This window comes from Ascaphus truei, chromosome 5, assembly GCF_040206685.1.
Source record: "Ascaphus truei isolate aAscTru1 chromosome 5, aAscTru1.hap1, whole genome shotgun sequence".
NCBI lineage: Eukaryota > Metazoa > Chordata > Amphibia > Anura > Ascaphidae > Ascaphus > Ascaphus truei.
This window is the reverse complement of record NC_134487.1, coordinates 17,489,739-17,506,525: the sequence shown is the minus strand read 5'-3', so window position 1 is coordinate 17,506,525 and position 16,787 is coordinate 17,489,739. Positions and strand designations below refer to the sequence as shown.

Genomic DNA, 16,787 nt, shown 5'->3' with positions numbered 1-16,787 from the left:
GATACCCGCACTCCCTTCGGAGGCAAGTAACTCTGGAAGCAGGGGGTCCCCAGAGCTGAAATTAATGGGGTTCAGTTCCAGAGACCCCCTGCTTCAAATCGCGCATTAAAAGAAATTAAAAGGCTTGGATTGCTCCTTTAATTAGGCCGCTATTTCTTTAACACCCCCCCCCCCCCCCAACATAAAAATGTGAACCGGAGAAATCCCTTCTAATAAAATAATGTCGCACTGCGCAAGATGTTCTGTCATTGACTCAAATCACGCGTTGCCTTCTAGATTACATTATCCCTTCACTGCTCTACCAAGATCAGCTCACAAAACAGGTTTTAAAATCAAGCAATGGAACAGGTTACTTTGCAAATGTCAAGCACTACTAATCAAACGCCGGTACGAGTTATTCCATGGGGTGGAGAAGAAGCTCCCTGCAGGACCGGAAAGCTACAGGCTCCACTAATGGGACAGGTCTACAGCAATTGGTTCATCCCAAGCACACACGGCCTATTTCATGTCAGCGAGCTGGCACCCAACAAACGTTTCCCACCGTTTTGGCTGAAACACGCACGAGGGGTAAATTTAGAACCAATCAATATGCAGGAAAATTGCCAGCAATACATTTTCCTACTCGGCCTATAAAAAAGGGACAGGATGTTGCCACGGGGATTGAACGGCTCTCAGGGGTCAGGTTATCATCAAGTTATTCAATGTGCCTGCTTCCCTGTGCTAGGGAAGATTTTAGCCCCATATATATTTTTTTTTATCCGGAAGAGGCTTCACAGCAGGTGGTGTTTTATAGCACAAACATGGCTACTGTGTCATGGCACCAACGTTTCCTGTCCAGTGTGCCCACGTGAAATGAAGGTTGTCCCTTATAGGCCACTGGTTGCATAGCTTAAAAAAAAGGGTGCGATTCTAGCCTTATAAAAGGCCCTTTCCACACTCCAGCTTAGAATTCCAACAGGAAGTGACCTCACATTTATCCCTTGTGTGTGTTAATTAGAAGTGTCCTGATAATTGCAACGAAGGCTACAGCAGAAGTCTCGCACCCTGTGCCCCGGGATACTGGAGCAGGTGCGAACCCTCCTGTTATATTTCAGAAGAACCCTTATAAAAGCCTTCTGCTTGTCCCTAAAACGCTGTGCCCCGTTTCATTGGAACAGTGTGTGTTTCATATCATATTCCTGTGTCTTTCAGAACTACCTCATTATTGTACCTTTTCAAGGAAAATTAGTCACTGCCCTGAAGAGCTTACAATCTGATTTGCACAAAGTTGAAAAGGGAGCGTTACAGCTGGAACCAGGTTCACCCAATTCAAAAGTCTGTGCCATTACCACTGGGTTACCCGTTCAGCTCGTATTAAAAAGAAGATAACATTGTTATAGTGTTAAGCAGAACGGATTGCGATGCATTGTGAAGTCAAGCAAAGAACTGCAATTTCACAACCACCAATATATTTAAAATAATGCACCACAGACTGTATGTGGATACATTGTATTTAATAACAGAGGGGTAATACAATTCTAAAAATAAATACAAGTGTACAAAAATAGCAAAGCCCAATAAAAATGCAACGATTCATTGTAAGATACGTTGTTGCAATTAAATACATGTGATCTGCCTACGCCTTCTGCATTTGTTGGCGGCTGCAACTCGCTCATTAATTAGAACGGTGTTTCCATAATTAGCATGCAGACCAATAATCACAGGAACAGACAAGGCGTCCTTCTTTATGACCTTGCACAGGTGAGGAATAGACAGCAGGCAATGCAGCCAGACAAGCTCATTACCATGATATGACCAATAGCATCCTGCCTGCTGCGGATCAGGTAATGTGCTCTCCAGAACCTAATCCACAATGTACGCGATGCTGTATAAAGAAACGCCTATAATGACTAAAAAAAAAAAACACAATCCTGGCAGAGTCCGCTGAAGCGAGATGATGTGTAGGCAGTTATAACGCTTATATAATGCAGGGCGATCCGAGGACTTTCAATTATTAACCCTTTGTGTGCTGATGCAGCGGCAAACGCATATGAATTTGGATGGAACGGGAAACCCCCTAAAATGGACAGATAAGGGCCACATATCTGATCTATTCTCCTTAGTTACGGCATAGACGTTACTCATTATTTGAGGAGAGAGATAGGGGGAGCGCTCGGACAACTAAAAAAATGTACCACCAGAGTATATGAAGTGCAGAAGCCCAGAAATGGGGGTGAGCCATGCACTGGAACAGGGAATAATAATAATAATAATAATCATAATAATAGCATGTTCTTGTACAGCGCTGTTATTTTTACGTAGCACTTTACAGAGACATTTTGCAGGCACAGGTCCCTGCCCTGTGGAGCTTACAATCTATGTTTTTGGTGCCTGAGGCACAGGGAGATAAAGTGTCTTGCCCAAGGTCACAAGGAGCCGACACCGGGAATTGAACCAGGCTCCCCAGTGCCAGGCAGTGTCTTTACTCACTGAGCCGCCCCTTCTCCCTTCTCAGGGTAAGGGGCACAGGAAAAGTGCCAGAAAATCACTAAATATTAGCAAGGGCAAAAATGTTTTCAAATATTCAGAATGGACTCATTAATTGGCTGCCTTCCTCCGCCTCCCCCAAAGAAATACATGTGAACCACGTTATTAGCCGCCAGGCAATTCACAGTTTGTTTTTTGAATAATCTAAATGTATGCAACAAAAAAAAACACAAAATCTATTTGCATGTAACATACACGACAACAGAATGTACGGCCGATGCCTCCTGAATCTGCAACACATTACAGGGTTTTACAAAGCCGTGTGTGCTCATTTCCGCCTATTTCACATCATTAACTTAAAAGCACCACATCCTGCAGCACACACCAGTATCCAGCACCTGCTCAATCACTGGTCACTCTGCTAATCTGCCCTGCTGCTCCCTGCGGTGGGATTAGGTCTCCCGGCCACTCCACCATCACCTCAGACCCCCTTCCCCCAAATCAGGGGGCTTTCAAATCTTTTTTTATTGATCCATCTCAAAATAGGGCTACTGGACGTCCTCTGCGGTTTTCAACAGATGATATTGTTTCCTTCTTATTTGTAATGGACGTGTATTTATTTATAAAATGTTTTACCAGGAAGTAATACATTGAGAGTTACCTCTCGTTTTCAAGTATGTCCTGAGCACAGAGTTAAGACAAATAATACATGGTTACAGATAGTTATTTAAAGGGCAGCAGGCTACAATGCAACGTTTTATTAAAGTGTGTGTATATAGTGTGTATAACACGTCTTATATTAACCCCTTCCCTGCCATACAAACCAGACTGAAGTAAATGAGAAGAATTTCCTGTGTATAGTCGTTCTGCAATCACGAATATATAGTACAGTATAGTCATTCTGCCATTTTAACAACTAAATGACCTACTGAGGCAGTAATTAAATACTACGCCGAAACAGCCCCAAAAAAAAAGCCCATTGCCTGAGAGTTTTGGGACAATTATGATGCAATCAGCGGCTTCTGCATAGAATGAATTACTCTTTTAGTCTATTTAGCACATACAGAAGAAATACTCTATTTAATACCAGCTATCCCCGCTTGAGTCAAGCAGAACAAGCTGGCGGGCGCAGTCACGGGAGCAGCGTGCGGTGGGAAATATCCGAGACAGCATTTGTAACCGGTATGCCGGAGAGCTGGCGTCGCTCTTAATGACACACACACATAGCGGAGTGTGCATACAGCAGAGGAGTGTTATCTCACCAGTGGTGACAGAGTGTGTGTGTGTGTGTGTGTGTGTGTGTCTGCGTGTCATTTTATTTATACAACCCCAACACTGTTCAGGGAGAAATTTGCTGCACTCTATATTTCAACTTGGCATGTAAAATAACTCAATCTGTTTCATGTCTGCATGTAATGCAGGGGCGGCCAACTCCCGTCCTCAAGGGCCACCAACAGGTCAGGTTTTAAGGATCTCCCTGCTTCAGCACAGGTGGCTCAATCAGTGGCTCAGTTGAAGTCTGGGCCACTGATTGACAAACCTGTGCTGAAGCAGGGATATCCTGAAAACCTGACCTGATGGTGGCCCTTGAGGACTGGACTCCTGATGTAGTGCATACGGTCATCTGTATGTACACTGAGTAAAAGGTCACTTGCTTTAATTACAGGCGCAGCAAGTACTCCATGCAATTAACACCTGGGTCTTATAATGCCACGCTTACCCGCCGAGGTTCCCAAGAGCACTAAGAAAATATACTTTTATATTGCATTGTTCAAATACAGGATCAACGCAATTAAATATAATCTAGGGTCTCCACTAACGCCTGACAAACCAGTTTATCTAGGATTATTGCGTGGGTCTTTTTCCCAGCAAGCGGTCATTCCAGTGGCTAGTTACCCATTGTACAAGAATTGCATCATAATCCAGGAGAATGACTAATATTTTTAGTGCCCTCCAGTGATTTGACACCATCACAGATCACTGTAACGAATCAGATTTACACTGGGAGTATTCACAAGACTCACAAAGGGCCAAACACGTTAGGCCGTGTCCATAGATGGACAGGCCGTGCTGAGGCGTGCGGACGCTCCGCGCTGAGCCCCTGCATCCTCAATGAGGATGCCTTGAGAGGGGGCTCACTCGAGCGTCCGCAGGCGTGCTCAGGAGTTGGAGGTTTTAGCCGAGCGCCAAGCTGTTTTTCAGCGCGCTGTCGGCTGAAACCCTCCAATCGCAGCACACCAGCGTCAACGTCACGGCGCCGTGACATTGACGTCAGTGCGTCGCGGGCGATTGGCCCAGCGACGCACTGACCCCGCCTCCAACCACCTCCCCCCGGCTACCTTCGCGCACGCTGGCTCGCCTGCCAGTCCGTGCAATCGCGCTAACTGATGCAGGCGAGCCTCAGCGTTAACGCGCCTCCGCTCTCCCCAAACATCTATGGCCCGGGGCTTAGTCTTCCCCCAGATATTCCCCAATCAAGATATTATCGTTTATCACAAATTATGTCACTTGAGCACTATATCAAAAAAAAAAAAAAAAAAAAAAAAAAAAAATAAACCATGAACAATGTTCTTCCCCCAGATAGAAGGGAGAGCGGAAGGTTAGAGTCGAAGGGTCAATGTTAATCCTGGATAACCAACTCTATTCAGGGAAGACCTGGTTTAGTCTGATTTGGGATCACCAATCTGAACATCACGTGTACCTTCCTTATCCGACATCCTTCCGCCACACGCGAGTGGGGATCACTGCATGACTTTCAGAAGTAACTCCTCTTGTCCGGGACAGCATGCACTACTTATTAACTGGACATATTTACTGTACATGTGCAAACTTTTTGCCGGCATCAGCAAAACTGAGAATGTCACCATTTTTGACTCGGTGATAAAGTTTGCGTTAATCAAAAGTTCAGTTGACTTAACGGAAAAACAAACACACACACACACACACACACACACACACACACACACACACACACACACCCGTTTTAGACAGATGCAATTGGCTAATTCCCACTAGGCGCCAAAAGTTTACAATCCTTTGATTGCAATCCTTGCACGTTTTTCACACAATTTTTATGCATGGGGAAATATTTTGCAGTTTAACCTCTTCAACACCAGAGGAGCGTTGTAAATGCATAGAAGCTATTCATTTTTTCCTAGTAAAAAATATCTACACTTTCATATTTCACAAAAAGCCACTAAACCAGTGGTTTTTATTTTTTTTAACCTTTTTTGGTTAAGGAACTCTATAATTATATTGTCAAATTCTGAGGAACTGCAACCCTCGCTAATAGCGCGTCTGAGATCAGATGCATTGTAAGGATCCCCAACCCTCTCTAATTGCGCGTCTGAGATCAGATGCATTGTAAATTCTTATATATTTGGTACAATTTCTCAAATGACATGAAAATTACAGGGAACCCTTTAGGGATGCCTGAAAGGGTTCCTAGAAATCCCTGTTGAAGAAAAAAAAAAATCACTGCACTCAACGGTAGCTAAAAATTATGATTTTGTGACACATTTATAACGGGAAAGGAAAGAGGACCTTGCAGTCTAATTGGAGATACATTTTTATTCTGTACAACACTGTTTACTTAATGCATGTACTGTATTCATATATTGTAATACTCTACAACACACGCACACAGGAAACAAGAAATAATGGCACATTTTCTAACTCCGGATATCTGCAAAATCAGATGGACAGCCCCAGACCATGCTTAAATCTGTGTATTTCTATATATCCACCGACAAAGAAAACACCCAGTGACGTGCGGATATTGTAACACTGATTGGATACGGTGCCAGTGTTTTGTAGAATAATTGGACGTGAAAGGGTTACACCGCTTGCCTTCTGCCCATTGGCTGCTTGCATCACCCCATTCAGTCGCTCAGGTTTACAGGAATCCCGTGTAACCCCTTCATGGGGCTGCACTCAGGATGCAGGAAGCGGCTCTTTGCAAACACATGGGAGGTACCCGGCCGGGCGTTTAACCCGCTTGCCGCTTCACAATATGTGCTGGCAATAAAAGGGCTGATGTCGTGTTTCGCAAACATTGGGCACTGCAGGAGCTGGGTTACCGTCAGTTATTTTAGCACAGGCTACGACCGCAAGTCAAGCGCCAGGGCTCACTGATCGCCATTTATTTAGCCTTTCATTTTTAGAGAGATACCTTATTGCCCTTTCCAAAGCGGGTTTAATTCTTTGAAATCTAATGTTTTAATATTTCGTTTCCGGGAGGTTAAAATGAAGCTTCCCCCAGGGCCTCGTGCAGTGTAAAGGTTACCATGGTAACCCAAGAAGCCAGGGATTAAGAAAACCAGGGGGCAAGATACTAACATTATATGCAGTCCTGTAGAGTGCAAGCTCTCAGGACAAGGGTCCTCGTCGCCTTCTGTATCCGTTTGCGCTTGTTTGTCCTTATTTGGTAAATCATTCTGTTGATGTCATTTACATCACGGTCCCCTCTTTGTACCACGCTACGGAATATGTTAGCGCTTTACAAATAAAATATACAACAGTAGTTATACAACAGTAGTTAAACTTATAGGATGCGAGGGGGTTGCCGCTTTAAGAGCTTCATGGAGCCTGCGGCCTCAGTGAATTCTATGGCTAACTCACTCCCCCATAATGACCAGCATCCCTCCCTTGTCCCAATACACAGCACAGGGTTTGGGGGGAGGGCCAATGCAGCATCCCTCCCCTGTCCCAATACACAGCACAGGGATAGGGGGGAGGGCCAATGCAGCATCTGTAATTAGGAATGCGCTCTGGTCATCTGCCAGTGCTGGGAAAGGAATGCAACGCATCACCAGCTGATTCCAGGATCCATGCCTCAGCAATAACACCCAGCTCCTATCCCATCATCACCACCACAGCCAGGGGGATCCCACCGCCACAGCCAGGGGGATCCCACCATCACCACCAGGGGGATCCCACTGCCACAGACAGGGGGATCCCACCGCCACGGGGATCCCACCGCCACAGCCAGGGGGATCCCACCGCCACAGCCAGGGGGATCCCACCGCCACAGCCAGGGGGATCCCACCGCCACAGCCAGGGGGATCCCACCGCCACAGCCAGGGGGATCCCACCATCCCGGGTGTCCCACCATCCCCGCCACAGCCAGGGGGATCCCACCGCCACAGCCAGGGGATCCCACCACCACGGGGGTCCCACCATCACTGCCACCCCCACCCCAAGCACCCTTCTCTCCCCATAGAAAGCAGGATTCTTAACAACTTCCCTGTGAGGTAATACCAGGGAGTCCCCTCCTAAAAGCGGCGTGACGCCGGGAAGCGATCTGTGCTCTCTGTATTACACATGTACGGGGGGGGGGGGGGGTCTCTGGTTATTATGTATCCTGTAACAAGGCAAACAATGACCATAAGGGTAACAGGGGCTCGAACATTAAAGTTCTATTAGTTTCCCCGCGTCATGTTTATCCCATGTGCTTTAAGAAGGGGCCCACAGTCACTGCAGGGCAGTGCGGCTGCTAAAGGGTTAATATTTGTAATGGGGTTTCCCCCGCTGTTTAATACTAGGATTGTATGACTAAGACTACTGCCCTGTGATAAAGTGTTACTATACAAGCCAAGACTGGGATAAGAATGTACCACGTGATAAAGGAACCCCCATATTACAGCACACTGTGAATTAAATGGGTACATACATTCCAACAGGGTGCTAATTCCCCCCCACTCCACTCCACTCCCCTCCACTTTGATTAATGTTAAATGGAGCCAGCATTTGCATTACTGCAACAAATACTGACATCATGATACATCCTGTGTGTGCATCTCAATTTTAAACCGAATTAGTACAAGAATGTGCTAAAATCCTAAAATATTCAAACACAGGATCAACTTGAAACAAGTAGATCTAAAAAATAATAATCCTTGTCCTGACAACATATAGGGTCAGAGATCTTTGTGACATGTAAAGGTCTTATATACTATATACATACACATTATAATATATATATATATATATATATATATATATACATACATACATACATATATATATATATATATATATATATACACACATACATACATACACACACACACACACACACACACACACACACACACACACACACACACACACAAGAACCAAGTGATGGGGGAATACAATCCCTGTGGGTCTGGCTCTTTATCCTCTGGCTAATATGTAGCAACATCACAGGAATCCCTGTAGGAAGATCCCTATATGCGGATCAGTGTAAAACACACAGTATTACCAGCATAGGTGACACATTTAACATACAATATAACCCATGCAGTCAGCAGCACAGCTGAGCCCAGCACCTGGAGCATCTCTGCACTGCCCACGTGGGAGGGGTACTTACATCTGCGTGGGATCACAGGCAGATCATCCTTGGGTAACCAGATCTTCTGGATCCTGTTTTGGGTCAGCTCCATGGGCATGGTGGCAAAATATTTCAAATCAGATCTACAGTACCAACCCGCCCCAAAAATGATCCTCTTAAAAAACGTGGCTGAAAATGCAACCGGTTTAGGGTTTGTTTTTTTTTGCACAGATCCTCAGCAGGAAGATTTGGGGCAAAACATGTTTAAAATGAAAAGAAATAAAATCAGAAAGCTGCAAATAAATGTGCCGGGTGGGTCCCGCAGGGAGGTTGTAGGGACGCTGGTCCTCGCGGGGGGTGTAGGCAGCTCCGGTGGAGGTTCCCTGTGCTTGCTGCAGACGCTACTGATCAGGGCTCAGCCTCTGCAGCCTGTAATAAACCGGCCGGCAACGTGACTGTCCTGACATCCCCTAAAGGGGCGGCTGCTTCCCATTCATCGTGCTACTCACAGCTGCCGCCAAGCGGTCATCTCTAGGTACTGCATGCTGTGCGGAGACCTGCACGTATTCACCTGCTGGGTTGCAACCTTTTAATACAGTATTTACACATTCTGTTACATAGTATTGGGAAATGGCCTTATTATTATTATTATTATTATTATTTTATTTCTTTTTGTTGTACTGGCTAACATATTTATAGAGCTCTGCAGTGGACCCATGCACAGGGTATAAAGAACAGAGATTTTATTTTAATATACAATTCAGGGGTAAAAGCATTAAGAGGAAATATAACAGGGAATCTCTGCTACAAAGAGCTTACAATCTATAGTTTTTTTACTCAAATGTTCAAAGGTAGGGGACCAGGAGGAGTGTGATGTGGGGGATCTGGACAAACTGGGTTTTTTAAAATAACAAATGATCCTGTTGAAATCTATGAAACGATTGACATTGAAATTGAGTGAGACTTGCTATGAATGAGTCAGGCTTTACATTGAAATTGAGTGAGACTTGCTATGAATGAGTCAGGCTTTACATTGAAATTGAGTGAGACTTGCTATGAATGAGTCAGGCTTTACATTGAAATTGAGTGAGACTTGCTATGAATGAGTCAGGCTTTACATTGAAATTGAGTGAGACTTGCTATGAATGAGTCAGGCTTTACATTGAAATTGAGTGAGACTTGCTATGAATGAGTCAGGCTTTACATTGAAATTGATTGAGACTTGCTATGAATGAGTCAGGCTTTACATTGAAATTGATTGAGACTTGCTATGAATGAGTCAGACTTCACATTCCTGGCTCAGAGATGTTTTCTCAGGAGACTATAATGTCAAACCTGCCAAAGTCTAATAACCATATGAGTGTCTTGGACCACACACTGTTAGTTTAACTTGGTATATAAAATGAGTGAGGCTATCAAAGTCTTACAGGAAGGGAGATTACTACATGAATAAGGTCTTGTAGTCTGAAGTATGGAAGGGTTTGAACTAACTCACAATGTATTCAAGTGTCTACAAACAGTGTCATATTGGTGAAATAAAAGATATCACAATTTAAAAGGGAAATAGGTTTAGGAACAGCTGTGCCTAATAAATTATTTCCATCTTATGGGTGGGGGGGGGGGGGGAAGACTACATTCTGTGTTGCTGTAGCTAACACTTTGTTTGTGTTGCTATAGGGGGGGGCAGAGAAATGGTCAATACTATGTCTGCTTCCTAAAGGGGGGTGTATGCTAGATATCAGGTTATCGCTAATATTACTGCAGTTCTTTTTCTAAATTGGAGACACATTTTAGGCCAGAGAGATGACCAGTGCAGGTTTTGACCAGTCTGGTATTAAACTCTGCATCCTTTATAAATCTATATTGCACTGTAAAAGTAGACACCGATTGCAACGAGGTGGACTATTTCATCATATCCACCCTGTTTATTTTTTTCCATTTAATATCAACCCTTTGCAAAAAAAAAAAAAAGGCTGTTTCTGCTATTTGTACGTTTGCATGGATCTGTGGCTACCTTTCCCTCTGTGGGTGATGGGCATCTCTGTGAGGAGGGAGGGGGGAGGGAGTCACCCATTCAAAAGATACACGTCCTTTGTTCTAGGCTAGTGAATTCAATTCAAGCCATGGGAGAGATGCTTTGAAACTTGGGGCTAAAATAAAAAGTGGAAAGTACAATAAAGTGGTCACTTGTCTTGACTTTTAACTAATCTCCTATTTAATGCTGGTCACCTGTGAAAAGGACAGCAAGATACAGTGTTACCTACAGTATGTTGTATACTGTCTGCCTTCACATCTTGTCATCTGCTCCACTAACATATGCTACACATTCAAAATTAATAATTGATTTAGGCAAATTCAGCTGCTAAAATGCTCTACCGCATCCACACACATTCAGTTTATTAATCTGTGTATTATTCATTAGTGGTAACATAACATAACATGGAACACACTTTCCCTTTTACTGCTGTTCTCGCATACTGTGATTACATATATGTGTTTCCAGAATAATCAATGCACAATCTCTCAAGCACCAGCTGTTCACACAGTATATGGAAGGAGGGCAGTTTCATGCACACACTAGATTCTGGTAAATAAGAGGTTAAAGCTGCTTATCTGACCAGTGGTCAGGAGCCAGAGATTGTATCAGATGTTTTATTGGCAAGCAATAGAAATTGAGATAGCCAGGTCAGTTAAATAAAAACTAAATATACCAATATCCTAATGGGATTAATGTGCTTCTGTTTCGGATACTAGATAAGATGAGGGAAAAAACAACACACATATATATATATATATATATATATATATATATATATATATATATATATATATATATATATATATATATATATATATATATATATATATATATATATATATATATATATATATATATATATATATATATATATATATACACACACACACACACACACACACACTATATTCACCACTTTCATATTCCTTTACCAAAGATATAACGTGTAATGTTTCTACATACACAACCCCTTGTGCAGCCCCACCAGCACTGAAGCAGTTAACACTCCACCACCTTTGGACCATAGAATTCCCCCCCCCCCAGCTGTGAATTAGGTCCCAATTGCTAAGCCTCCCCCTTACTGCTCTATCAGGCATTGTGCTAATAAGCATAGCAGAGAGCCCATTGAGGTGACCGGGTGATCAAGGCTCCCTGCTGCCCTGTCATTCTCATGCACGTCGCTCACGTCCCCCACGCAGAGGAGATCCCCCTCCCCACCAAGCCCCACACTCACACCCAGCCCCACACTCACACCCCTGTGCACAGCAGATGTTTCCCTTGTCCTATGAGTGACTGCCTGCACTCACACTCCTCCCCTCCCCCAGTATTAGGAGACAGGCTCACTCATTCTCAGCATCTGTGGCCATATAGATTGGTGAACTCACAGTTCTCCTGTTAACCCATGTGCTGCCAGATATGCCATTGCAATAACCTGGCATGGGGGTTACAGCAGCAAAACGTGAAATCTTATGGGGTTTTTTTTAATATATATAAATCAGTTCTGTAGTATTACATTATACTGACTGTATTTTGTTTATTATTTAACTCTTAACGTCATTTTTAATGAGTTTCAAAGCATCCTTTGATTTCTATAGCACTTCCCCAGGAAGATCTTTGCAACACCTTCCTATTTGTGATAATTTGTTGCGAATATTCCCAGCAGTGTGATCTGCAAACTAACAATAGATAATGTTACTTTAGGAATAGGAGGATACATTGTAGCTGCTGAGTTGCACTGATTGAAGCAGTCATTATGCACACAGCCAGGATTTTACAGATTTATAGCAGGAGCACCAAACCATTGCCAGCTTGGGCAGGAATGTAGAATGATACATTGTCACATGCTTCACATATGCAAATAATATCAAAATTAAAAAGGGGCAATGTTTTAATGTGCTCTTTGGTTTTATATGCCAGAATCTCACATTTGAGAAGGGCTTTCATAGTGGGACTAGGCATCTCACCGGGGAATGTGCCGCTAAGGAATAATCCCCTACCCCCTATAAAAACGAATGTATGGAATTATAATTTCCTATTAGTGTTTTGATAGATGACAATAAGACAATCATTTACATCAGAATGCAGTAGTCGTATTGTTCCCGGTGATCCAGTGTAGATTCATTTTTAGTTGCGATACCTTTGAGGACACAACAGGGGTTTCTTCGTAGATGACATTACATGGAGGGGCGTGTGAGGTTTCCGAAGCATTGTACACGGTACACCTTCATCTATGGAGAACTCCCAGGTCGTTCTACCTGTAAGGTGTCTACACTTTTCTGCAGCAATGAAATGGTTAATAATATGTGCAAGCTCATTTCCAGTCCCAAAGCTCACCCCCCCAAACAGGTCAGGTTTTCAGGCTATCCCTGCTTCAGCACAGGTGGCTCAATAAGTCCCTTCTTCAGCACAGGTGGCTCAATCCGAGACTCAGTCTTTGACTGAGCCTCTGATTGAGCCACCTGTGCTGAAGCTGGGATATCCTGAAAACCTGACCTGTTGGGAGAGCTTGAGGACTGCAGTTGCGCATCACTGTCTTAGGCTAAGGCCCCGCTGCATGCGTCCGCACGGCCACCTTGCTTGCCGGCGGCGCGTGCAATTCACTGCACCGCGATCAGCGGTCTGTAGTGAAATTTTTCCGGCGCGGGGGGGGGGGGGGCATGGCCAAAATGGGTGGGGGGCGCGGCCAGGACGTTAGGGGGCGAGCCCCTGAGCCCCTCAAATGCACACGGGCGCACACACGGGAAAACGGAGCAAGGGTGGGGATCGGAACGAGGGGGGAGGAACGAGGGGGGGAGGAACGGGGGGGGAATCGGAACAGGGAGGATCGGAGCAGAGGGGGGTGAATCGGATTGGCTGCTGGGATCCAATCCGTGACTGGTTCCCTTGCATGCCACATGACGCGGCACTCGCCGAAACCACAAGCTCCTTGTAGCTCCGGCTGGCTTACGCGTCACAGCACGCAGTCAGCCACGCCGGAAGGAGCCAGCGGGGACCTCCAGACTGGAGGAAAGGAGCTGGTGGCCGCCGGCTGCAGCGGGACCAAAGCCTTAGTAGACTGTGCACTTAGCACTCACTTTACACAATAAACAAGCCTGTGCTGGCTGCTGCCCGCTGTGGAAATCCGTCACAGCGTGATCGTTTCCTGCTCATTAGAACACCATTGTTTCAGGCTGTGTGGTCTCTTCTGTGATTGTGCTCATGGCACTTAGCTGTTGTGGCCGCCTCCTTACCTGCCCCCCCCCCCCCCTCCTCCTTCTAAACCCCAGCGTCAAATGACGCTGCAGATATCACCAACGTGATGTCGCACAATGTCACGTTGTGATGGTAACATGATGTCATTTGGCGCTGCGACGTCGCTTTGCCATGTCAACTAGACGCCGTGATGCCACGTTGGTGGCGTCAGTTGATGCTGCTGTTCAGAAGGAGGAGGGGGGCAGCAGGTAAGAGGGCGGCCGCAACAGATAATTGCTTCCCATCGGGCCCAATAGGCCCGGGAGCGTATATGGGAGCGGACATTTCTGCCGCCTCCAAATTTTGCCGCTCTAAGTCCGGGCCTAACGGGAAATCCGCCACTGGACAAGAAGATGCTAGAAATGACAGTCCTGTTCCCGTCTCCACATAGGATCCGGTAAAATCAGGGATGAGCAGAATAGGGCTCGGTTCCTGTTTATATCATTTTGTGATACTTTATTCTTGGCTGGAGCGCGGTAGCCGAAAGTAAAAAAAGTTAAAGGACTCACCTTGTCGAGCATTCCTCCTGTGACATAATATGAGGTCACGTTGCCATGGCAACGTGCCGTCATGGTGGCCGGTTACGTTGCCTTGGCAACACGTCGTCATATGACATTGCGGCGTCATTTGATGTCAGTCACCATAGCACCATAGAGACGGCCAGCTAAGGAAAAGCTATGACCCCCCTCTCACAGAGAACACACACCACCTCCTCCCCCCCCCCCCCCCACACCTACCTCTCTGCCGGTCTGGGGGCCCCGTGGTGGAAGTTGGATCCCGGCAACGAGGAGAGGAGGGAGCGCCGGGCCACCGGAGGAGCAGGGCCCAAGGCGGCCATCCTTGCTCGACTTACCCTAAAGCTAGCCAAGAATTTACAAGAACGATTTAAAGCTTTGCTTTGGCCCGCCCCCCTGGTTACAAAGAGGTTTACTCCATAACCCCGGCGAGCCCACGCTTAAGAAAAGTCCTTCTCCCTGGCAGGCAGATCATTTTACTTTAAAATCAGCAAATTCTCAAACGCTTCTTGTACAAATCCCCATTATGTTTTGAACATATTTAAAACCAATGGTATGAGAGGTAATTCAATCCCCCCCCCCCCCCCACAACCCCCAGCATGGAAGGGGTTAAAGATATCAACTATCCCGAACGAGGGAAATCTTTCCTGAAACGCGTAGGGAACTCGGAGTAAGATGAATGCTTGTCTTCTCTCTGCTGATCACCCGGGATACAATGCACACTAGTAGTTACGTCACAGAAGCAACCACGCGGCGATTTCTGCGCTACACAACAGGATCCACACTTCCCTTACTGGGATCCACACTTCCCTTAATGGGATCCGCACTTCCCTTATTGGGATTCACACTTCCCTTACTGGGATCCACACTTCCCTTACTGGGATCCACACTTCCCTTACTGGGATCCACACTTCCCTTAATGGCATGAAAGCATCTTTTCTATGAAAAACTTGTGTGTGACAACCACTTGTTTGTCCCCAGAAGGACCCCGAGAGGTTGGAAAGCTTGCAACCCATCAACTACTTGTTGGTCCAATAAAACGTACTGTATCATGCCCCCTATTCCCTCTCCCCCTGTGTTACTACATGGAAGAAAGGACCAACACGGCCCCCCCACCCTTCTCTGTGATTAAAAAAAAGATAAGGAGACATTTGGGAGTTTTTCTCTTTTCTTTCCCCGACCCTAAGAGAAACTATGTTGTATTAATCAAAGCATTATATGATTTGATTTGGGGCAACAGTCACGTGATCTTTTAACATGGATATAACGCAATTGTTATCTTATCACATTTGTTCACATTGTTATATAATCACATACAAGATATACAACTTATTTGAATAGATTTAACACAGTGCTCCAGGAACACATCATTTTTCGTCTAAACTAACTAAGCTGCTCTTGGCTGCAACGTACAGCTCGCTTGGTGCTTGCACTGTGCCACGTAAACAAGAGTCCGTTATCATTATTCAATTGGCAGTCTGTCCTGGGACCAAAGGGATGTAAGCATAGTGATGTATTTAATGGGTTAAATGTAGGGGAGCGAAGCCTCTTGATATACAGGCGGGCCCCGGTAATGCGGCGGGTTCCGTTCTAGGGTCCCGCCGCGAAGCGGAAATTGCCAGAAACCGGTACCGGTGATTTTCGGCATCTGCACATGCGCAGACTGGCAATTTCCCCTTCTGCGCATGCGCAACCTCCGTTCGGTGCAAGCGCGACAACCGTTCTGCGCATGCGCGATCTCTGCACCCCCCGTTGTGCGCATGCGCAGACATGGTGGCCCCCTGCCCGGTACCGCTGTATCAGCGGAACGCCGTAAAGCGGGGCCCTACTGCAGTTCTTTCGGACTTTGTATGTTTCCATATTACACAAACGTTTTGATCTCTCGTATCCACAAGCAATTGTTCATCTACACCACGGGTGGCCAACTCTAGTAATCAAGGGCCATCCACAGGTCAGGTTTTCAAGATATCCCTGCTTCAGTACAGGTGGCTCAATCCGTGGCTGAGTCGAGGACTGAGCCACCTGTGCTGAAGCAGGGATATCCTGAAAATCAGTCCTGTGGATGGCCCTTGAGGACTGGAGTTGGCCGCCCCTGATTTACTGTACACTTGTATTTATTTTCTACATTGTGTAGAGTAATTATGATGCCGTCTTTAGCCAAACCCAAACAGGTAAAGGTGGAGTGCAACGAGTATCAGATAAGATTAGAATTACACTAGGGCTG

General features: G+C 45.5%; 1 protein-coding gene across 3 annotated transcripts in view; it reads right to left on the bottom strand.

Annotated features, from left to right (window-relative positions):
* The window catches only part of PFKFB3 (6-phosphofructo-2-kinase/fructose-2,6-biphosphatase 3), an 81,078-nt gene that overhangs the window by 15,293 nt on the left and 48,998 nt on the right, over positions 1-16,787 (bottom strand). For 2 of the 3 annotated variants that reach the window (XM_075599407.1, XM_075599408.1), the window contains exon 1: positions 8,819-9,203. The exons of the other annotated variant lie outside the window; for it this stretch is intronic. In XM_075599407.1, the coding sequence (XP_075455522.1) occupies positions 8,819-8,897 (79 nt within the window). In that variant the 5' untranslated portion in view covers positions 8,898-9,203. Of the gene's footprint in view, positions 1-8,818; positions 9,204-16,787 lie in introns of those variants that run through there. 3 annotated transcript variants of the gene reach the window in all.